Here is a 25,095-nt window from a genome sequence, read left to right on the forward strand (position 1 = left end):
ATTGAACACGCTTTGGAATCAATTCTTACAACAACAAAAAATCCCGCTAGAAAACTAGTTGAAAATATTCCCAGTAGAATGTGTACTGAATCTTTGTTCACATGCATTTTGAATGCACCTGATTAAGTTTTGTGAAGAGCTGCCAAAAAAGCCACTTGACCCAGGATAATCAATCTTGTTTCTTCCCCTAAGACTGTTCCTAAAAATTTGTGCTGTCGGCTGTGTGAATAACCATTGCAATTAGACCTAGAATAAACCAGGATTAAACTGCATGCTTTGAACATATTTTGAATATTTCATCTTTATTCAGTGTTGACATGTGTGAGCAACAGAACTAGCAGAGATGCTGTTCTGATAAATCAGCTAACAAAATGTAGGCACTTTACAGAGCGCCCAAAAAGGGCGCTCTGCCAGCGCCCATGTTTTCTGCGCCAGGGAACTGCAGCGGACAAACCGTGCGATTCCCTGGTGCAGCAAAAAAAACCACAAAAAGCGGGTTCTTTTTGTGGTGCGGTTAGGATGCTGCAAGGTGCCAATGGCACCCATGACGTCAAAATGGCGGCGCCAATGTGTATAGGGCGCTGCCATTTTGACGTACCCAGTACATCCTAGGGGTGAGACCTGATTGGACGCTGCGTCCTCAGCCAACCCCTATGACGTACTGGGGGCGTGGCAAAGGCCCATGTAGGACGGGCCCCAGTCTGAATAACCCCCTTAGTATCTTCAAGTGTCAGTTCTGATGTGTTTGGTGACCAGAAAAACAACTCCTTCCATAACTAAGGTATTAGCATTTGAGTACCCATGCCATGCCTTGCTATTTTCCCAAGTAGAAAATACCTTGTATTATTTCCTTCTGTTTCTTGTCATGTCAGGGGGAACGAGGACACCATGTGAAAATGGTAGGCTAGTGGCTTGTTTCTCAGGACAGAGAAATGAAATGCTAATAAAACTGTAAGCAGATTTCTTTTTCCCTGTTAACAGTGACTTTTGAAAAGAGTAGTAATGGTGGTATACCTAAACAAATCATTCTCATTTAAGTTATAAAAGCATTAAAGAGTAGAGTTGGAAACACAGTCCTGAATCTTATTGGTAGTTGTGACTAAAACAGACTCACAGAATCATCTATTAAATGGTGAGTCACCAACATTGATTCAAAGGGCCAAAGTGGAGGGTACAGTGTTTTCACACCCCTTTAAAAAGACCAAGTAACAAAACAAGACAAAGACATGCACTGAAAATCTAGCATCAAGTCTCAGTACAAAAAGTCATTATCAATCTGTCTGAAGTTTGGCAGGTCTGCTGTCATAGGGGCATAGTAGGGCACTAAATGGCCTGCCATTTGGATGGAAAACACCAAAATTTGAGGCAGCTGAAGACTCCCTTTGGAAAACCAAAATGAACACACCAACAAATAATGAATTTGGCTAACTGTAAAAATGTTTGTGATCATTCAAGCTGCTATTCTGACATGTATTTGCTAGTAGGATTTTCTCAAGAATGATCTAAAACAGTTGTGTGGTTTCTTTGCTATGGAAGCTCAAGGTTGCTTGATGCTGTTCATCTTTGTGTTTGAAGTACAGAGTATATAGTAATTCATAATTCTTGGTACCCAATTTCTTCTACAGAACTGGTTGAAAATTCTTGTCCAATGTGGAATGTCTGCATTAAATTCAAGACTCTGGACATGGAGCTGTGCACGCAGGGCACATGAAGTTGCACATTAGGTTATGCATTTGGATGCACACTTGATGCATAAGCCTGCAGGTAGAGATTTACACAACAAAAACCTGATGCAGGAACTTGGCTGCTATTATAGCTCCATGCAACCTATCCTGTCCTGGAAACTGACCTGGGGAAAGGATACAGGAAAGACAAGACTCTCCAGATAGTGTTGCATGTAACTACCAAGAAGCTTAGTGAGCATAGACAACAATTAGGAAAATGGGCCTTGCAAACCACAAAATCTGGAGGGTGATATGTTTCCCTTTCCTGAGGTATTGTGTGGTGAAAGCAGAATTGCATATGTGAATAGGCCAACAATTCAAGTAAGTACTGTCTATACTCATGTGTAAATCTAGAAATTTTAGTCCAAAAAACTGACCCAAAAAAACTGAGTTGATTTATCAACGGGTCAATGTAAGTACTGTACTTACTCTTATATTAAGAAAAAGAACCATCCCCTGGTGAAAGGCAAGAATGTATCTATCCTGGAAGCACTTACCCTCCTTCTACTCTTCCATCCATCCAGCCTTTAGTATGAGACAAATAGTTGTGCCTGCTGGAATTTTGTAAGTTCTCTGGCATTGCTTCATCCTTTAAATTCTTTGTTACATGCCCCCCAAGTTTTTTTTTTAATTTCTTTATTACAATTAAAAACGAACAAATACACATGACAAAATAAAAAAAACAAAAAACAAATAAACATTTAAATTTACAATTACATACCATTATATACCATTAACCATACAACATATAATACATTTACTACATTAGATATTCCACCAACTCATTTAGTCTGATAAACATACCACATAAAACTAAACTCTCTACAAGGCTATTACTACTCTTATCACTCTTCCTATCCCACCTTCCTTTACATTTGGAAATATCTAAACTATAAGCTAAATGTTTATTCCTCTTATTTCAAACAAAAAAGAAAAAAAATTCACATGGATAATCATCTTGACATATCTTTACTTCTCAACCAGTGATTATTTATAGATTAATTAAATATTATAAAGTGCTAAAACAAAGAGATTTAGAAAATGAAACCATTAAACACTGTATGGTAAAGTGCGCGCAGGACATTAAGAGCACAATTACTCTGGAAGAATGGGAAAAGGCTTGGAAAGAAACAAATAAATTTACTTTGTGCCAAAACTACAAAGAAAACTATATCAAAATGATGCATAGATGGTACCTTTCTCCAGACTTGATTAACCATATATATAAAACAGGCAATAATAATTGTTGAAAGTGTGGGAAACCAGAAGGGAGTTTAATACATATGTGGTGGTTATGTGTGAAAGCAAAAGATTTTTGGAAAAGAATTCTAGAAACAATGCAAAATATCTTAGGTATAAATATAACTTTAGATCCAAAATTGTTTCTTTTAAACATAACTCAAAGCATAAAAAATACAAAATCTTATAGAATCATTTTGTATATGGTATCCTGCACAAGAATGTTATACGCTAAATATTGGAAAGATGTAAATATTCCATCTAATGCAGAATGGCTAATCAAGTTATATGAGGCAAAAAATATGGACATACTCTCTGCCTCATTGAAAGGAAGCTCAGAAGAAACTATGAAGGAAGAATGGGTATGTTTGGATATATATGAAAATAAGGGTAACATGCCCCCCAAGTTTTACCCTTGATTTATCCATGGCTCACATCAAAACCCACAATTTTGGCCCCAAAACCTGCCCTACACTTATGCATGAGGTCAACTTATAGTTGAGTATATATAGTATATGGAAAATATTGTATTTGAAGTAATATCAGGCAATATGAATATTTGTTGAGAGCTGGTATATAGATTTTTTAAATAAACAAAATAAATAAATAAAACTTCCCTCCTCTTCAAGATCCACCACAATTTTCCTGTGAAATACTATACAGAGAATAAAGTAGCATCATCCAGATTAGAGCTGTCTAGTAGTCAGACTGCAACTCCCATAATCCCCAGTCGGCATAACTAATAGAACTAATTAACATGTAGTTCAACATGTCTGAAGGGAACTAGATTTTGAAAAGATGCTGAAATTAGGGAATACCTGCTATAAAGGAAATAGTATTATTTGTAGAGATACACAGGGCTTTTTCTGTGTGCGATTGAATTTGTGGTATCAGTATTTTTCCATACTGGGGGGAGTGTGTGTAGTGAGGTTCTGGCACTGTTACTGAATGCTTTGTTTACTAATATAAAAATACCTCTGACATCCCCCAGCAATTACATCATGTTTCCTATATTCAGCCACAGTGACATACTGACCCATGCTTCCTGTAACACCCACATTTTGACTCTGTTGGTATTTTTATTCTTAACAGATACAAACTGTGATCCTGTCTTTTGCATTTCTTGAAAGGTGTGTGTGGGGGGGGGGGGATTTTGGTTTCTTTCAGTTTAAAATGTGGCATTTGAACTTAGTGGGAAACGCAGGTGATGTTTGCATAGTTTATAATTTTGATCAGTTTTCTTTTTATTTTCCTTAGAATTACTACTTAGAATTTTTGAAATACCTTTTGTATTGTGCAAACTTTAAAAAAGAAGGGAGCATTCCACAATAATTCTACCTCTCTCAAATACATTCTGGACTGGCAAGCACCAGCTTTTCAAATGCAAAGTAAGTAGTTGTATTAATTGACCAGTTACCTAACGATAAAGTGACTTTAGCTCAACCTCTTGCATATTAATCAATCAGTAGCTACCAACTTTACATACCCAATAAAGTGGGCTTTTGTTCAGTCTCTGGCATATTATTTCCATAACTGAAGTTGGGACTGTCATATCAAGAGCTCTGGAAACCTTTTGATCTTGTGCTGCTTTATTCATCTGGTTCACAAGAAAGTTTGGTCTTCGATGACTTCTACCTTTTGAAATTTTAGTCTTAATGCTCCAGTGCATTTTTCAAATCTTATAGAAAAGGCTTTCTTGTAAAGACAGAAGTTATTGAAGATTAAACTAGATGTGACATAGAGCAGACACATGCTTCTGGCCTTTTACATATCCAACCTGTTCATAGATGTAGTGGTTGGTCAATGTCAGTTTTGCTCTGAGGGGTAATAATAGCTGAGGAGTAGGGTTAAGTCATTGGGTATGAGAGACTGAGGCATGGTAGCATTAGACACACACTGTATGTACCATAGCCCAAGTTCTGATCACCTCCACATGACTCCTTTTTATACAAACACACATTCATCATATCTTCCCCTCTAAAAGGATTCTCTGTAAGCATCCTGCCAAAGGAGCTTATGTGGGACCTATATTATGGGGGTTTCCCTACCCTACCCTTCCCTTTCCTTGGTGCATTGTGATCTGAGGAGAATCATGCTCCTACCTGGGAACAAGAGTCAACAGCACAATCTTTACTACATGTTCCAGGCATCATTCTGTTCATGACACTCTTGTGCAATGACGATGATCATGATGTTGATAGTAACATTACGTTGATAGTGGTGGTAGGTCCTCGCTGTCATAAGTCTATTTGCTTGAGTCAGTGACTCACTGGCATTGTGAGTCATTGTTCTACTGGTACAATCCTTGACGGCTGAACTCCATAGATACTGAGTGGGTGAGGTGGGAGGGGGAGATGTCTGGTAGGGTTGCCAAGACTCAGGATGCCAGCTATACTTCTCTTAATCTATAAAAGGGGAGACAAATCTAAAGATGAGCAACCTGAAAGGAAGATGTTGGGTTTTTATATGTGGAGTGGCTTTAAAGCTAGAACATTCACAGTTAGTGCTAAGACTTTTGATTCAGAAGCAGTTCCTGTCTGCCTCCCAACCCTTGTTTGCCCCACTTCTGTAATATTACTAGGACCTTACACATACCTGTCTTCTGGTTTCACGTCTCAGCCCTGAAATCTCAGAGGGTAGAATGCTGCTCACCTCACAACCATCTGGTTCATTTATACTTTATTTTCCATACTCTCCTGCCCTTGCGGCCTAAGCTTGTACAGGATAATGCTACAGGACCACAGATTTGAATTATGTCTCAGGATTAAAACAATGCTGGTGGCCGAAGATTTCATTATCAGATGGAATTATTAGGAGATGCTGATACCTGTCCTTTGATAGCTAGGTAACTTGTGTTTTATGAGGAAGTAACTTGTGCTGTTGGATGAAGACTGGACAAAGGTTGGTTGCTGGATACTTTTATAAGAGGCATGTTAAGCATGTTAATCATTTCCCATTATAAGTAATAGCTCAGTGCATTGCAATGCAGCTGGCTGAAGACCAGCAGTAGAGTGTGGAAGAAGAAAGCATAATAAAAATCCCATGTGCACAGCCAGTTTTCTCTGGAATTGGTCATGCTTACTACTTGCTAATAAGAAACAAACCGGCAATTGGAATCCATGCCTAGGAGCATATAAACTATCAGCAGCATCAGCTACAGAGGGAGACTATAGATGAGATTAATATCCAGATGAGCCCAGCTTTAAAGAAGAGTGTAGTTTATTTTCATGTTACGGCAAATTTAATCTCCTGTCTGAACAACCCAGCCCTTCAAGCATGTGATACTGGCTCTTCTACAGTGGCTGGGTGTCAAAACAAGTTATTCCATGGAGGAGACTGGAGTGATCCTTGTCTTTTATGAGGATGGGAAAAGAAGAGAAAATGTCACATAGATTGGAACTGAGGGAATACTTGCTTTCAGGACCTACAATGAGAAAGAAGCAAATGTTAGCACATGTTCTCTACATAGGCAGTGAGTAAGTCAAAAGTAAAATGGATAATCTGTTAAATTTGAAAAAGAACAAAAAGGTTCTATATAAAAATAAATAAAACTAGTGTGCTTTGGCTAACAGTGTCTGGTAATTTGGTGATCTATTTTTCCTCATATTCAACCCAAATGAAGAATTCAGTCCTCAAAACCCAAACGATTGCAGCTCTTTTTACTTTTAAAGATGAACTCAGATAAATAGCAGTCAGTCAGTAGCTACTTCAAGTAAGAGCTGGCCCTACCATTAGAAAGAGTAGGACCCAAATTCTGTTGCTACTCTACACAACTCTGCTTTTTCCAGGGCTGCACAGTGCTGGTGAAGGAAGGCAGACAAAAGATGCTTCTCCAAGGCTTTACTTCTTTCATGGCCAACAGTGCCCATGGCCTGTTTCTGCCATCTATGCCAGCACAGTTATGCCAGTGTAGTGCACTAACAGGAATCTGGCCTCAGGCAGATTTTGAGTTGTCATGAAAGGTTAGCAAATATTTTTACTATTTTCTAACTTTCAGGGATAGGGAGAGGTATTTGTGGCTTTTGACTTTGGATACTTTGCACTGGACTTACTGTAACTGGGAAAACACACCATTTGCTGTTTCATGTCAGGTGATAAAATGTCCTGGGTCTGGTCTGTTTCAGTGTATATGGGATCTATAAATGGAAAGAGAGGCTTCTATCCATGTGGTTAAACTGACATTAAAACCCTTTTCTTCACAGCTGTTTGCAAACTAAAGGAAGCAGCAGAGAGATATTACCACTTGTCTGAACTATACAATCAGATAGTCATTTGAATCCTTGAGAAAGGTCACTTTGCTTAAAGAGAAGATGATGTAATCCTTTGCTCTGTTACAGAAATTATTTAACCTAGCATGGAACTATTCATTATAGTGAACATGAGACTCCTTCAGAAACCAGCATCCCCACATCAAATTCTTCTCCACAATATGTAGGATTACTCACTGGTCATAGTGTCTGGGGGAATTATGGGAGCTCTTGGATTACTAACCATGAGTTATGATTTCATCTCATTGTGCATTTCCTCATCTATATGTTGTCATTATGCTGAACAGAGATAACCAGGGGGGGGGGGGGTTTACAACAAGAACGGGGCATGGAAATAATAACTGTGGCAGCAGCACTTTGTCAAATATATTATTTGAATTCCCTCTAAGCCACACAAATGGCCAACATGCCCAGAAAATAATATCAAACAGATTGCCTCTTCTTGTATAAGTCTTGCTAATCATTAACATCTCTTGGAGGAATTCTCCCTCATGCCCTGCCAATACCTGAATATAGAAGTCTTCTCTCCAGATGTGTCTAGACTAGGGTTGCCATAATTGTCTTCCACAAAACCAGAGAAATGTAGGACATTCAGGAAAAATGGAGGACATGACCAACTAAAATCCAAAAACATTAATATAAATCCATGGTTCTTAGACATGTTCCAAAGGGAGGACATTTTGGAATTCCTCCTGGACAGAAGGTGAAAAGATACAGTGGGACCAGACATCCTCCTTTTCCAGGACATGCCCTACATAGGAACACCATGTCCCTCACCAGGAACCACATCCGACAGACCTCCTATATCGAGTGTATTTACCTGACCCTAAAGGCTAGGGACAGTCTAGGGATTCTGTTAGTGTATCGGCCACCCCGTGCATTAGCGGACTCCCTTAACGAGCTGACACAGCTGGTCGCTGAGCTGATGTTGGAGACGCCCAGGCTTCTTGTCCTGGGTGACTTCAACATCTCCCTCACAGCCAGCTACGTTCCATCCGGTGCGGCTCGGGAATTCATGGAGACCATGGCAGCCATGGGCCTGTCCCAGCTGATACAGGGTCCTACGCATTGCGCGGGTAATACTCTCGATTTGGTCTTCTGTTCGGAGGCGGAAAATCCGTGGGTGGAAATAGCTAATGTTTCCCCCCTGTCATGGACGGATCACTTCCTGGTAGAGGTGAAAATCAAGGCTTCCACCCAGATCCCCCCCGGGGGTGGTGGACCTGTTAGGATGGTCCACCCTCGAAGGCTGATGGAACCTGAGAGGTTCCAAGAAGCCTTAGAGGGGCTCACGGTTGGAAATGACGGCGACTCTGTTGATGCCCTCACTGGTATTTGGAATACCGGTCTTTCCAGGGCTATACACAGGATCGCTCCCAAGCGCCCTCTCAGGCCCGCTTCCAAACGTAAGCCCTGGTATACGGAAGATCTCCGGGCGAGGAAGCGGGTTCTGCGACGGCTAGAGTACCGTTGGCGGAAACACCTTTGCTTAGACGACAAGACTCTCCTACACCAATTGTTAAAGGACTACGGAGAGGCAATACGAGCAACAAAGAACTCGTTCTATGGTGCTCGTATTGCGTCCGCTGAGTCGTGTCCGGCAGAGTTGTTCAGGGTGGTTAGGGAGCTAACTCAGCTCCCTCCCGCCCTGAACCAGATCCTTGAACCTACTAAGGCCTGCTGTGACCTGTTTAACGACTTTTTCGCGGATAAAACCTCTCGTATAAGCGAAGGTCTGGACGCCGACATTGTAGCAGAACCTAGGGTAGAAGTGTCCAGAGCCTCTGTGGACTATGTTAAACTGGATCAGTTTGAGTTGGTGAGTACCGAGGATGTGGACAAGATCATCGGAAGTGTTCGGAAAACAACCTGCTCTCTTGATCCCTGTCCCTCGTGGTTAGCGGCCCAGGGGGGACCGGCGGTAACATTGTTGTTACGCCGGATAATTAATACATCTCTGAGGGATGGGCTATTTCCATCGGATCTTAAATTGGCCATTGTAAAACCGATCCTAAAAAAGCCCTCCCTCGACCCCCTGGTTCATAATAATTATCGGCCTGTTTTGCTGCTACCATTTTTGGGAAAGGTGATCGAGAGGGCGGTTGCAATCCAGCTTCAGGCGGTCTTGGATGAAACGGATTATCTGGACCCATTTCAAACTGGCTTCCGGGCGGGTTACGGGGTTGAGACGGCCATGGTCGCCTTGGTCGATGATCTCCGTCTGAGCATCGACAGGGGAAGCGTGTCCCTGTTGGTGCTCTTGGACATCTCAGCGGCTTTCGATACCATAGACCATGGTATCCTTCTGGGACGCCTGGCAGAGGTGGGAATCGGGGGCACTGCACTCCAGTGGTTCCGGTCCTACCTCTCTGGGAGGTCCCAGATGGTGCAGCTGGGAGACGTGTGCTCCGATGAGAGGGCCCTTAAAACCGGGGTCCCTCAAGGAGCCATTCTGTCTCCCATGCTATTTAACATTTACATGAAACCGCTGGGAGAGATCATCCGGAGACATGGGGCGCGGGGTTATCAGTACGCTGATGACACCCAAATCATTTTCTCTATGTCTCCGACTGATGCAGTGACTGGGGATGGCGTCTCTCCTCTTGTGGCCTGTCTAGAGTCAGTAATGGGCTGGATGAGGGAAAACCGACTCAAACTGAATCCAGAGAAAACGGAGGTACTAGTGATAGGTTCTCCTGGTCCAGGAATGGTGGTGATTCCACCTGTCCTGAACGGGGTCACGCTCCCTGTGAAGGACTCCGTGCGCAGTCTGGGGGTGCTTCTTGACTCGTCGCTTCACCTGACTGCTCAGGTGAATGCGACAGTCAAGAGCACCTGTTATCAGCTTCGGCTGATTCGCCAGCTGCGCCCATACCTGGCCCAGAGGGACCTTGAAACGGTTGTACATGCTCTGGTAACTTCGAGACTGGACTTCTGCAATGTACTCTACATGGGGCAACCCTTATACCAAACTCGGAAGCTACAAATGGTGCAGAATATGGCAGCCAGGCTGGTCACTGGCGCTCCCAGGACCAGCCATATAACACCGGTTTTAAAAGATCTCCATTGGCTGCCCATTCGCTTCCGAGCTCAATATAAGGCGTTGGTAATTACCTATAAAGCCCTAAATGGCTTGGGCCCAGGATACCTAAAGGACCGCCTCTCCCCGTACATTCCGTCTCGCACCCTCAGAACATCTGGGCAGCAGCTACTGAAGGTGCCTGGGGCTAGGTTAGCTTCCACCTCGCGGAGGACATTCTCCATAGCTGCCCCAGCCCTTTGGAACACGCTGCCCATAGAGCTCCGCTTGTCTACCACCCTGGCCCAATTTAGGAAGGACCTTAAAACCTTCCTATTCCAACAGGCATTCCCCGAATAAATATCCTGTGGGCCTCCCTCCTCTTCCGTGGCCAAGAGGTTGGGCTACGGGGCTTTTTCCTGTTATTTTCTAGAAGTGTTGATGTAATTGTATGGTTTTAATCTTCTTGTATTGTTAATATGGATTGTGTGTGTTTTAATTCTCTGTAAGCCGCCCTGATCGTTGGAAGGGCGGGGTATAAATAAAATTTTTATTTTATTATTATTATTATTATTTCAGCCTTCTGCCCAGGAGGAATTCACAAAAGTCCTCCCTTTTTTGGAGCATGGCTAGGAAGCAAGAATTTACATTTCTAGGAGTGTTTTCAGCTTTTCTTTGGTCGTGTCCTCCCTTTTTCTTGAATGCCCTCCATTTTTGCAGTGCCTTGTCCTCCTTTGCAGTGGGGACATCTGGTCACCCTGTGACATACAGGACATGTCCTGGAAAAGGAGGACATTTGGTCACCCTTGGGTTTAAGGGAAAGGAGGAGGCTTGCCTCAGGATTGTACTCATGTGGGGTGGCTAGGAGAGAGAGAGAGTGTGTATGTAATAATTTCAGGTTTGGATAAGCAGACTGTGCCAGAAGGAGGGAAGAGGAAAGGGGTCAGTTTCGTATAAGGGACGTTGCCATGGCTGACGAAACTGACCCCTTTCCTCTGAGGCTGAGAGAGTGTGTCCATGTGCATGTGTGTATATATGTAATAATTTCAGGTTTGGACAAGTGGCCTTCAAGGAAAGGAGGGAGGGAGCTGAACAAACAAAAGCAAACTTCCCAGAGTCACCGGTCTCTGCCATTGCTCTCCAAGCCGGTAGGCAAACCAAATCTCCCAGCCTCCCTGCTGCTGCTGCTGCACTGGCACCAGGATCCCAGCAGCAAGAAAGGTTCAAAAATTCCTCCTGGCCAATGGGGAGGGCTGGAAGCCCACCCCCTGCAGCCTCTCCCCCAATCATAGCCCTCTGGGAAGGAGAAGCCATTGCTCCCCCAATGCTCTGCGTGGTGTGACCAGACTCCAGTGCCCCACTCAGCTGCCCCAACATCATTGGAAACTGAGGCATGCATCTGTAACTGGCCAGAACATTTTTACAAGCCTTAAAACTGGGCCTTTCCCAGTTTTTTTTAAGACAAATGGCAACCCTAGCCTAGACTGATGAAGTCCCTTTGGAAGGAGGTGCACCATGTCCCCGCTATGATAGCCTGATATCACAGGCCTTTATCACTCATATCAGGCATTTGACCTGTCAAACTGGTGATGTTTTAAACTCCTTGTTTTGTTTATATTTTTTTGAATTTTAAACAATTGTCTCCTAATATTCTTTCCTTTATCTTGCAGATTTCTTATTTGAAATTGTTGCTTCAAACCTAGAGTGGGTTGACTTTAGGGTTGCATTTTTAACTTGCACCCCATGACCTTCTAACCAGAGTCCAGTGAAAAGACATATGCCTAAAATTAAAGAATCCTGTATCTTGGAACTGGTTTCAAGAACCAGAAATGGACACTTTCACAGTCATTCCATGCAAAAAGCTACTCCTAATTACTGCAAGCTTTCTTAATTTGAACAGTAATTTTGAAGAGTGGGAGTGTTGTTGTTGTTGTTGTTGTTGTTGCTACAATTGTTAAATAACCGGAAGATAGAAAATCTAATCAAAGTACAGCAAATAATGCAGAACTCTACCAGCAGATCAGGATCTACCTTCCGCCCAACCCTGCTCTAAGCCATCTAAAGTATTGTAATGGAAAGGCAAGATATAAATGATCTAAACCCACACAAACACTTTGTTACTCCTTTAAAAGTGCCCCAACCCACTGAATGACAGCTTCTTTTTGTTTAGATTATACTTATGCCAGTCACAAAATGCATCTTTCTTGAGATGCAGAGAAATGACATATATACAGCTCAACAGCTTTTTGAATCTATATCATGGTTTTTTCCTCCCTGTGCAAATGTCATTGCAAGGAGATATAACACTATCCATTCATATTCCTTACCGTACTTTTGCAGGTAGGTCTCTTAACACCAAACTTTTGAGTTAGTCTCTCGGTAGTGAACTCCTCCCATTTCCCATCTATCTGGCACTGGGCTTTTATTTCATACTTGACTTCACGCTCTTGCTTTAAGCTGACAGGGCTGCGCTCGGCAGTAAAAAAGGATATAATAGGATCTGCATGTTTGACTCTCTGAAATGACATTGAATTAAATTCAGTTCTTGGTGTGTGTGTGTTGAAGCTACTCAAAATTCTGAATGCCTCCCCCACATTTTTTTTTCTAATTTAGGAGAGATTACTGTCACTCAGTTTTATTGCTCAAGCAATTGTGGTGTGGCTGTTACTGGCTACTTTATGGACAGTTCTATTTTTGTTTTGTTTTTTAATGAGAAGTTGTCTTTTGCATGGATGAGCAAAGAAGGGGGAAAGGACACCAAAGAGGCATAAGCAGAATGGTGAGAAAAAGAGGGGCTGAAAGTCCCACAAAAGCCTTCCTCCCTTAAGCTTGTCCTTATCCGTTTTTCATCACAATATCATCAGTGTACCAACCACCACAGAGTTCAGTGAGAGAGCCCAGGGAGTTTGGCATTATCTCCCTACTGTGTCACCAAGGCCTGGATTTTTCAGGCTGTAGCAATGAAAAACTAGGCCATGAATACAGCTTACTCACTTGTAGGGTTGCCATAATTCTCTACTAAAAGCCAGGACAAAATGTAGGACAAAATTTAGGCCAAAATATAGGATAATTGTAGGATAAAAATTAGCCCAAAATATAGGACATTTAAGAAAAATGGAAGACCTTAAATGTCCTACATCTTGGGCTAAATTTTATCCTACAGTTGTCCTATATTTTGGTCTAAATTTTGTCCTACATTTTGTCCCGGTTTTTAGTAGAGAATTATGGCAACCCTACCATGGCACATGGCACATGACACACACATCCTCATCCTCATTGTTCCTGCGCGCTATCTGCCTTTACATCCTGGTGTTTTTCAAACCACCTTAATCAGCCTTTAATTATATATTTATGGCTGTTTCTGAGCCATGTTGACTTAGGTGTGTTCCAACTAGTTGGTATCATAACTCATACTGGTAGGTGTGTCTAAGAAGCTGAAGAACCACTTTTACAACATTTCTTTCCCATCATCACCTTTGTCCTGGGATTTGCAGAGAGAACATTTGAGGGCACAGACATTAATCTATGTCCTATGTTTTCTCTTCTTTGCTGACAAGAGAGGCAGAATTCCCTGGGCAAATCCGGTTCCGTAGTGGAACCAGGGCTCAATGGGTTAGTCTGCCAGGATTTTTTTAAAGGAGGAATGACTATGTCAACTGCTCCTACCTCAGTCTTCACTGTTTCCTCTGAAAGTAGTTACAGTCCTCACAATAACCTGCAAAGGGGAGCAGGGGAAGGGACTGATTCTTCTAGCAACAATTCATTGTTGGGAGCCATCCCTTTTAAAATGCAAAGTGTTTGGGTGTAGACTGTTTTTGTTGTGCACCTTTAAGTCATTTTTGACTTACGGCAACACTAATGTGAACCTATCACAATGTTTTTCTTGGCAAGATTTGCTCAAAGATAGTTTGCCATTGCCCTAATCTAAGGCTGACAGAGTGTGGCTTGCCGAAGGTCAACCATTGAGTTTCCATGGCTGAATGTAGATTTCAACCCTGGTCTCCCAGAATTCTAGTCCAACACTCAAACCAATAAACCATATTGATTCTCCAGGTTGGTCCTGAGCAATGGCTGCAGAAACAGGCATAACATGTCCGAGAGGGTCAAGTGGCCATTCTGTTTCTTCAACTACTGCTTCTGGTCCTGCTAAATTGACAGTTACTGGTAAGACAAATTAGCTTGATAGAAGACCTGCTCCCGGTAGAGATGAGAACTGCTAAAACTGGTTTGTTGATATGAATCAACAAAGGTGCTAGAGTGCTTAAACTCTCCTTTCTCACTATGCAGAATCCTCTAAAACCAGGAATAATCAACTATGACAGATTTGGGGCCCAATTTTGGGAACAGTTTGGTTTACTCTGAAAGAAACATGTGCACCTCATAGTGGTTGGAAGACCATGCCTGGTTTGGAAAAAGGGGATTTTAAAAAAATGTTAAATAGTACAGTGGAGCTCTGCAACCTATTTTAAGTAGGAACTGATGTTTCTGAAAGCTTCCAGGAGAGGCAGTTTGGTCACAAAAAGGACAGGCCAAGGAGTCTGGACCAGCCCACATCTGCTTAGACTGAGAGGCAGATGACGATGAAGAACAACCATTTCTGTATCTTCAGCTACAGGCCTGGAGCTGATCCTCAGCTGGAGCAATAAATCAGCTGAGGAAGCCACCTGGGTCAAAAGGGCAGCCACTGCAGGTGAAAGATCCCATTCACTTTGATCCCAGGGTTCAGAACTGCTGAACAGCACATCTTGTCTGTCAGACTAAAAAAATCTAGATAGGCTGTCCTGAGCAGTCCGAGGTTCAATAGCTAACATTTCCAGCCAGGACTATTTAAACCCCACACGGCAAAATCCCCAAATCCCTCCCAACATCATCTAGGGGAGTTTATCAAATGGGAGGAATTTCTCTTCAATTCGAATGAAAAGAAAATGGGGCCAGAACGCATTCACTTAAATTCGTTAGTTTAGCGCAATAACGTAAATGCACATTGCATTCGGACTGGCTCCTCATTGCCTGAAAATAGCTTGCCATTGCCCAAAATTGTGTGTGACAGTCTATCTCTCAATAACGTGAAACCACATGATTGCTTTCGGACTGACTTCCCATTGCCTGAATTTGCCTGTGGCGGTCTATCACGCAATAACGTTAAACCCCATGATTGCGTTCAGATTGCCATCTGATTATACTTCCAATTCCCCTTGTCTGATAAACTCCTAGGGTCTCTAGAGACATTTTGGCCATATTTTAAAGGTCCTCTAAGCCATTTTATTCCCAGGAAAAACTGTTTCTCAAACCAAGAAGTGATGGGAAGACACTTCTGGTCTACTTCCATTTTTTAAAAAAAAGCATTTCCTAGGCCTAAAATGTCTCATGGAAGTTCCAAATCTTGGCAGAAATGCCCCCTTACATCCCCTAAATAGCATTGGGGGGATTTTGCAGAGAGGGGGAATCCCCAAAAGAGCCCTGAGGGTTGAATCTGGGAGGCATAAAACCAGCCATGGGAGGCCACATGCAGCCTGAAGGCCGTAATTTGCATATCCATGATTCTACAGTTGGCTCTCCATAAACACAGATGGCTGTGTGTGTGTGTGTGTGTGTGTGTGTGTATGTGTGTGCAAACCATGATTTTCCATTTGATATAAAGGACACTATTTTACTATGCCATTGTATTTAATGGGACTTGAGCATCCACAGATTTTGGTATCCACAAGGAGTCCTAGAAGCAAACCCCTGCAGATACCAAGGGCTGACTACAGATCATTGGCAAGTCTCTATGCTTTTCTTACCTGCATGTAAAAACTGTATGCTGAAGCATCGTGCCTGACTGCTTTTATTTCAAAGAAGAATCCATAAATGGAAATAACTTCTGCATGGTATCTTGGTTCCTAAAGTAGCCAGCATATTTTTTTTTTAAATGCAACTTTATCCCAGCTAATCTCAAAACTATGTCAGCAAAAATATCAGCAAAGAATCTTTTAAGAGGAAGAAACAACTCACAAGTCCTTGTCAGGCTTGTGAAGGGGAAACATGATTACTGAATTTTATTATTGTTATTATTTTGAAAATATAAGAACCATAGCAGAACAGTGAGAAGCAGATTTGGTGCAGGAAAGATGAAACCGTCCACAAACAAATTAAATTATCCACAGAGCTCCTGTAAATAACATTTTAATACTGTAAATTCCAAATAGTTTTGAAGTTATCCCAATAAATTACAAGATATTGCTTTCCTTATTGCAGGGGTGCAGAACCCCCCCCCCCCCCTCAACTGGCACAATCCAAGCAAAGAAGTATTTTGAAGTCCCATTAGTTTTAATGGAAAAGTTGTGCTTAATGCTCAGGGTGACCAGACATTCTCCTTTTCCAGGATCTGTCCTACAGGATCTGTCCAGGAGGAATTTCAAAATGTCCTCCATTTTGAGCATGACTAAGAAGCATGAATTTATATTTATACTGCTGTTTTTAGCTTTATTTTATAATGTCCTAGATTTTTCTTGAATATCCTACATTTTGTGGTGTCTTGTCTTCCTTTGTGGTTATAACATCTGGTCACCCTGAAAACGTATAGCTATATTGAACTCAATGAACCTTTTTTCTGAACATACAGATGCAGCAAGAATTATGTAACTCTGCCATTAAAAACTGCAGAATGTCAAGAGTTTTGTGGAACAGTGCTTCTCTCGCTATTTTGAGTTGGGGACCAGCAATTACCCTTGCCTGGTGTGCTAGGAATGGGCACCATATTTATGCCCATTTGCTACAATTGTTTCTTTTCTGGAAACTCTCCAGGGACCAGGAGCATTTGGGAACTGGTGCTGGTTCACAAACCACCACTTTAGAAGTACTACTGTGGAGCACAATTTTACACATGTCTATTCAGAAGTAAGGCCCTCTGAGTTCAATGAGTTGCATGTACAATACGGTCAGTGGTTATAAGACTGCAAACTATGTTTGCTCCAGAGCCATTTTTAGCCACTTAAGCCCATATGCTATAAAAATAATCATCTAATTTTTGTTTTGTTTTGTTTTACTTTGTTAAAAGATGGTCATGAAGAAGCCAGTGGCACTTTGGAAGCTTGCAACATGTATAAAGTGCTTTTTGGTTGTCCCAATAAAGGTATCACTGTTTTGTGGATTTTAGATGATGTTGTATTTGCATATATGTGCATAATAAGGCATCTTGGATCTAAACAAAAAATTCATTTTTGTTTCATATACGTCGTATACACATAGTCTAAAAGTAATTTTATACAATAGTTTTAAATAATTTTGTGCATGAAACCAAGTTTGTGTACACTGAACCCCTGAGAAAGCAAAGGTGCCACTGTCTAACCATCTATGTGGATAATTTGTGAATTTGGAATACTTCAGATAAGGGAGACATAACCTGTTTCGTAGTGTAGAGTTACCTGTGTAAGCACCAAGCCAAATCGCACCGCCTGAGTGTTAAAGTCCCTCTGAAATGTCATGTCACCACCATTCTCTAGCTGAAAGGCAAGGGAAATGTTATCTGTCAAGAAGGGTTCTTCAATATTCATCAATAAAGATGGATCCCAATAAAACAGAATGAACAGTGCTATTCTTTGACTTCTCTGTCAGCCAGATGTTAGTCCTCATAATAGCTTGGCACAATGCCACAGGTTTTCTCTATTGCAGTTTGAGTTATTAATGGTTCTTTGTATCTTGCAGGTCTGCTTCTGGTTCATAACATGGCACACCCACTTCAGAAAGACCAGGAAAACTTATTCCTTTGATTTGCCAAAATCTTTAGTTTTGTTTTGTGGTGATTAGATATGTATCACAAAAAAGGGGTGTCCATAAGCTGGTGCAGGTATTTACCACAACTCTTTAGATACAACCCCTGTTTAGATACAACTTTCCTGCATCATCTTCAGAAAGGAGAAGTTCTGGGAGGAAAAGTCAATGCCCTTTTCTTTCAGGACTCACTAAACACACCTCTGCCCCAATTTGAACTAATTTCTAGAGTAACTTGGGTTGTTACATGGCTCTATGTCCTCCGCCTTATAAAGTACCATGCACACTGACTCCTTTATACACAACTTTTCATTTTTAAAAAAAAATGCTTCATAAGAAGATGAATCTCTTTTAGGCCCATGCAGTTGACACTCTCATACTGCCCAACGGAAACAAATTTACTGTTTGTGCTGAATTATATCTAACCTGCAGAACATCTTTCTAAAAACAACAACAACAACAAAACAGTTTTATTATATCAAACAGAAAAGAGTCCTGCAGCAATCTGTGACAGTCACCTTTGCTGAAAGAAATGGATCCAGCTGTCCTTTGGAAGTTATATGAAACCAGTGGCCCTTCAGGCTTAATTTAGAACTACACGAAGGGCATTGAAATGTGCAACAAAACGGGAAAAAAAGCTTGATTCATCAGCATTATCTTAATTAAGTAGTATTAGAAATTATATTACTCTCCCCCAGTATGCTTCTCTACTGAACTACACCATATATCTTCCAGACCAGGGCTTGGTTTAGATATAAAAAGTGATAGAGGAAAAGAGTATTTCTGAATATCTGCAAAGTACCTATTACCACAGTGTTACTAAAGAGCTTCCACATTTCTGGGACTGGAGGCAGAGATTCCTGGTTAGAGCCAGATGCAACTTCAAGGCAGCCCCCAGGGAAGTATCAGATCAGAAACCTGTGATGCTGAAATGAATTAAAGCTTCCTATGCACATGTTGTAGTAAGCATACCAACTCACTGCATGGTAATGATCAGACAAGATCCTTGTCAGCCATGGCAACGGAAGGAAGTTAATCCCCCATAGTTCTTCCAGATGTTTACCTTTGGGGGAAAAAGAAAATGAATCATTATCCTGGTGTTAATCAGGAAAGAAAAAGTAAGTAAGCAAGCAATGTTATTACCCCTGCTATTATTGTAACAGAAATACCTCATTAAAAGGAGAAAAAGACAGGATACAATGTAGAATTAATGCAGTTTGACACCACTTTAAGTGGTGTAGCTCCATGCTATGGAAATGGAATCCAAGGATTTGTAGGACCTTATCACACCATGATATTTGGAGCTCAGATCAGGGGTGACTGCGGGTCAAACAATGCGAACTGACATTATTATGTTAATGTATTTTCACACCTGGTTGCCCTTCCGTTGCCCTTTCGAACTGAGGGGGAATCGAATCCAAGGCAAGTCACGTGGTGTAGATTCATGCAAAGCAGAGTGAGTGCAAATTGTATTTCCACACCAGTGCATGCCATGGGGATTGAATGATTCGAATTGGGACCCTTGCACATGCTCAGTGGGGGATCCTGAACCTTTGCACTTCCGGAGTGAAGAAGGGAGCCTGGTTCCACTTTCATGCGAATGCTACCCTCACCTGAATGACAGCTGCACCTTTCTTCCTCCCTTCTATTTCCCCATCCCTGGCAGCCAAATTCAAAGGGATCCTCCCTGTCAGAGCCCCCTTCCATTTCAACTACATATATCTATATCTATCCTCTTGTCATTCCCCTCATCTATTTCAGCTACAGTGTATATCTACATCTATTCTCCTATCATTCTCCTCATCTATTTCATCTACACCTCTCCTTCCCATTGGAACAGTTGCCTTCTCTTAGGTTGCATCCACACTGGGGAGATAATCTGGTTTAACTCCACTTTAACTGTCCTGGCTCAGTGCTATGGAATTCTGGGAACTGTAGTGTCCTGAGACATTGAGCCTTCTCTGTCAGAGAGCTCTGGTGCCTCAGCAAACTAATAACTTAAATTATTTCAAAAACATTAATATACATCCTTATAGAGATTTTGTTGCACCTCTGAGACTAAATGCATCTGAGGAAGCAGATTTTAGGAAAGCTTATGCTGCCAACTTCTTTCTTTATAATAATAATAATAATAATAATAATAATAATATAATTCAAAGACATATTTTGGAGCACCTAGATGCATCTGAGGAAGTGCTGCAAGAGGCAGCGGTGGAGGATGACAAAGGTTCGATCCCTTACTTGGGTGTAAAAAAAAAACCCACTGGGCTAGTCACACTGTCTCAGCCTCAGAGGATGGCACAAAAATGAACCCCCTCTGAACAATCCTCCCAAGGAAACCCCTTGGGCAAGTCACACTGTCTCAGCCTCAGAGGTTGGCAAGGATGAACCCCTCTGAACAATCCTCCCAAGAAAACCCCTTGGGCAAGTCACACTGTCTCAGTCTCAGAGGTTTTCTTGAATCATGATAAAATAAAATATTCCATAATTGATTTTCTACCTTTTTCAACCACCCCCCCATTTACAATTTTCCCCAGATTTTTGCCCTACAGTTGACACACTGTATATGTGTGCATACATACACACACACACACACATATATACACACACACAAACATACACACACAGCTTCTTTCTTGTTGGTGGTAGTGATGTGTTCATGTGTGTGTGTCAACTGTAGGGCAAAAATCTGGGGGAAATTGTGTATGTGTGTGTTTATGTGTATATATACATAGGTGTGTTGTGTGTATAAATGTGTCTGTATGTATGTATGTATGTGAGTGTGTGTTTATGTGTATAATATATATATATGTGTGTGTGTGTGTGTTGTGTGTGTGAGAGGAGAGAGAAGGAGAGAGAGAGGAGCGCTGGCTAGCCAGAATCCTCTGCAGAAGGTGCAGTGGGGAAGGAGAGGGAAGGAGAGGAGAGCTCCAATGGAGCCCCGGTGCCCTGAAAGCAGAAAGGGACCCGGAAGGAAATGGGGCAAAATGCCAGCATGGCATCATGGGAGATTTGCAACCCAGGGGTCTTGCGATGGTCTTCCAGAGCACCAGCAGATTGGAATTCCACACCAGCACAAACAGCAGTGGATTCGAATCCAGCTTGAATGCGGATCCTGTCAATCCACTTTTTAGCGAAACTCTCCAAAATGAGCTGCCGTAAGGAATCATTGTCGCAAGCTCCGCGGAAAGAGGACACAAGGGCTCCCATTGAAAGCAACCAGGTGTGAAAATACATGTTAATTAGGAGGTGAATTCGCATTGCTCAATCCACACTCACCCTCATTCTGAGCAGGAAAAACCCGGTTTGATAAGGTTGTTTTGCAAGGTCTTTACTTAACTTTCTCCATGAGTGCTGGTGCTTCCAAAACTACAAATCCCAAAGATCTGTGGGGTGGAGCCATGCAGTTAAAATGGGTCAAACTGCATTATTTATACAGTGCAGATGCACCCATAGATATATCTGTAAGTCGTATGAAGTCCACATTTTGCTGATGGAAATGATTTGCAAGTGAGAAAGCGAGAGGTGACGCAGACAGAAGAACAAAATCAATTCACAAAGGATGGTGGAACAGGCACAACACAATTAGGTGTTATTATCCACTTGAACGCCATGGTTCCTCCTGTGGATTCCTGGGATTGGCCATTTAGGGAGCGGCATTTAGCAATCTCAGCCTGAGAGATTTTGTGCCTCACCAAACACAAACCCAGGATCCACTGGATTTAGCCATGGCAGATCACGTGGAATCATACTTCTGTAACTGAGCAGTGTGACTGATCTGATAGACTAGCAGTCAAAGTACAACACAGTATTTACTCATTGGAAACACCACCAATCTCTCTTGGTTGCTGCTGACATGGCCATTATTTTATTATTATTATTATTATATTTTATTTTATTTTATTTCTAAAGCACGGTAAATGTACAAATCAATAAAATAAAACTTACCAAAGGCATACAATTTAAAAATACGTATAAAAAATAGGTAAATAATATAAGAAGATTGGTTAAAATAAGCAACAACATTTAAAAACTAACCTAAAGTACCTCCCGTTATCTGAGCTTTATGCCAGTTTGCATGCCCCATACATCCTCAGTGGGATGCATGGTCAATTTGTTTCATTTTTGGATTATTTCGGGGGGGGGTGGGGGGGGGTAAGAACCTAGTAAAAACAATTGCATTTTGTAGACTGCTATGTGCCATTTTAGACAATTGCCAGATTAAAATTATGCAATATTTTCCAAAAAAATTGTTCTGGATTGTTTAGGAAGGTAAACAAGAAATCAGTGTTGGGGGCTGCACTGTCCCCACCTTGTGTTAAATGCTTCCCAACTGGGGCGTCATATGGCACCCCAGTAGGATAGTAGTTTATCTCAAATGGTGCATCGAAATATACTTGTGAAATCACATACAGTATAATGAAGTAAGAACAAGGAGGTCAAAATGAATTAAAACACCTGACATCAGTTGCCTGAAAGAGAGATGAGGTTTGAAGCTGAACCACTCCACCAACCCTGCTGAAAGCATACTCTCCAACTGTCCAGTTTGGCAGACAGTCCCAAAATCCAGTCATCTATTTTTTTAGATGTTTTTAAAATGTCCCAATTTCTCTCTAGTACTTGCTTAACTCAACAGAGGAGAGGAGGAAAGGGAAGTAATCTTGTCCTTCCTGGAGGCTTGTCAAAAGCAAACTGCTGCAGTCTCTCCTAGCTTGTTGTTCATTCCAAACCCATAACTTTTGCCATCCTGACCATACTGTGACATTGCTTGGCCTCAGATACCCTAATTTTCATCTATGAAAAAGTGGGAGGAATGATAAGGAACACTTCCCAGGAACAGGTCCTCATCTGTTTCTACCAGCAGCCATTCCTCAGAATACACGGTGCCGCGGATACGAAATACCCAGGTTACGAAATTTTCGGGATACGAAAAAACTGGATAGGGAAAAACTTGTTTCGGGTTACGAAATATTTTCGGGTTACGAAATTCATTTCGGCGCGAAATTCAAACGATGCAAAGTGCAGTTATAGGCTCCAGGGCAACGGAAGCTAAGGGGGCTTGAGTTAGGGGTTAGCTGTGGCGCGAATTTTTGAATTTCGTTAGCAGCAGTGATTGGCTTGACAAATCAAGCTGATCACGTGATTGGCTAACGAAATTGGGGGGGTGGCTTTGCTTCAGAAACAAAACCGTTTGTTTTTTTATCTGCCCCCTTGTGTCTGGCCCGGTGGAGTGTTTGAGGAAGAGTTGATATTCTGAGCTCTGACTCTTGGTTCCACTTGAGGTTCGGACACGTCGAACGCTCTAGTAGCTCGACTTGCACTACTCCGAGGCGGCTACACCAAGAGATCGCTCTACAACACTCAGCCGTTGGACCCGGGTGTGGTGCGCGTGGTGTGTGTGCAGCTGGGCAGCGCCCAGCTGTGATACGTCGTGCGGTATCCGTAGGCTCGCCAAGTCAGCAGCTGCTCTTCGGCTCGTGTGAAAGGGCGGGGCAGACAACGGAAAAGGAGAGAAGAAAGACAAAACCGAACACCTTCAGACGACGTTGTCTGTCGGGGGCGGTCGCGGTGCGGGGGCGGGGGTGTAGCGCGCGGGAGCGAGGGGCGGAAGAGGCGGAGGAGAAGAGAGTGGCCAAAGGCAGTAAGGCCAGGAGAAAGGTCGGAACCGGCAAGGTGGTAACCAAGAGTTCAAGGCGCAGAATATCAGCGGCTGCCGCAAACACGCCAACGGGCCGACAAGGGGCAGAGAAAAGCAACGGGTTTTGTTGCTGAAGCAAAGCACCCCCCCAAGTCGTGACCAATCCAATGATCAGCTTTGATTTTGCAAGCCAAGCACTGCCGGCTAACAAATTCAAATCCGCCCACAGCCTAACCCCTAACGCAGCCCCTTAGCTGGTCCGTTAGCCCGGGACCGAGAACTGCACGTTTGCGCGTTTGATTTTCGCGCCGAAATGCATTTCGTACCCAAAATTTTCGTAACCCGAAACAGTTTTTTCCCTAGCCAGCTTTTCAGGTATCCGAAAAGGGCGTACCCTGGGGAAGTTCGGATCCCGAGGCACAGTTATGCTGAGAATGGCTGCTGGAGAAACAGATGAGACTCTGTCCTGGGAAGTGTTTCGTCATATACCCGCCAACGGGGCATAGATGAAAATAGGGTATATGAGGCCAAGCAATTCACAGGATGTCAAGATGGCAAAAGGTGAGGGGTGTGGAATGACCACACTAGGAGAGACTGCAGCAGTTTGCTTTGATGACGAAGCCTCAGGGAAGGACAAATTTACTTCCCTTTTCATACTCGCCTCTTGTGAGTTAACAAGTAACTAGAGAGAAATTGGGGGAATTTTAAAACGCTAAAAAATAAGATGACGAGGATGAATTGGGACTGTCCTGCCAACGGGGACAGTGGGAGAGTATGCTGTCAGCAGGGTTGGTGGAAGTGGTTCAGCGCAAACCTCATCGCGCTTTTCAGGCAACTGATGTCGGTGTTTTATTCATTGTGACCTCCTTGTTCGGACTTCATTATACTGGATGTGATTTCACAAGTATATTTCGATGCCATTTAGATAACTAACCTTCATACTGCAGGGTGCAATATGACCCCCCAGTTGGGAAGCATGGTAAAAAAACACAAAGGTGGGGACAGGTGCAGCCCGCCAACGGATTTCTTGTCTTCCTTCCTAAAACATCCAGACAATTTTTTTTGGAAAATATGCATAATTTTAATCTGCAATTGTCTAAAAATGGCACATAGCAGTCTACAAAATGCAATTGTTTTTACTAGGTTCATTACCGCCCCCCACCCCCCCCCGAAATAAGCCAAAAATGAAACAAAAATATGACATTCATCCCATGAGGAGGTAATGGGGCAGGCACTGGAAAAGCTCAATAACGGGGGGACTTTAGGTTTATGTTTTTAAATGGTTGCTTGCTTATTTTAACCAATTCTAGTTATATTAGTAACCTATTTTTAATACTTATTTTTAAATTGTAGGCCTTTGGTAAGTTTTATTTTTAAGTGATTTGTACTTTACAGTGCTTTAGAAATAAAATAAAATAAAATAATAATATAATAATAAATATAAAATGGCCATGG

General features: G+C 42.2%; 1 protein-coding gene across 3 annotated transcripts in view; it reads right to left on the bottom strand.

The window, feature by feature from the left end:
• Positions 1–4,980: 4,980 nt before the first annotated feature.
• The window catches only part of BTBD16 (BTB domain containing 16), a 75,292-nt gene continuing 55,177 nt past the window's right edge, over positions 4,981–25,095 (bottom strand). For 2 of the 3 annotated variants that reach the window (XM_042456288.1, XM_042456287.1), the window contains exons 13-17: positions 18,983–19,065; positions 17,657–17,734; positions 16,034–16,132; positions 12,578–12,766; positions 4,981–6,387 (exon numbers count right to left, since the gene is read on the bottom strand). In XM_042456288.1, the coding sequence (XP_042312222.1) occupies positions 6,319–6,387; positions 12,578–12,766; positions 16,034–16,132; positions 17,657–17,734; positions 18,983–19,065 (518 nt within the window). In that variant the 3' untranslated portion in view covers positions 4,981–6,318. The remainder of the gene's footprint in view (positions 6,388–12,577; positions 12,767–16,033; positions 16,133–17,656; positions 17,735–18,982; positions 19,066–25,095) is intronic. The other variant, XM_042456289.1, reaches the window with a different exon arrangement.

Source organism: Sceloporus undulatus, chromosome 3 (genome assembly GCF_019175285.1).
Source record: "Sceloporus undulatus isolate JIND9_A2432 ecotype Alabama chromosome 3, SceUnd_v1.1, whole genome shotgun sequence".
Taxonomy (NCBI): domain Eukaryota; kingdom Metazoa; phylum Chordata; class Lepidosauria; order Squamata; family Phrynosomatidae; genus Sceloporus; species Sceloporus undulatus.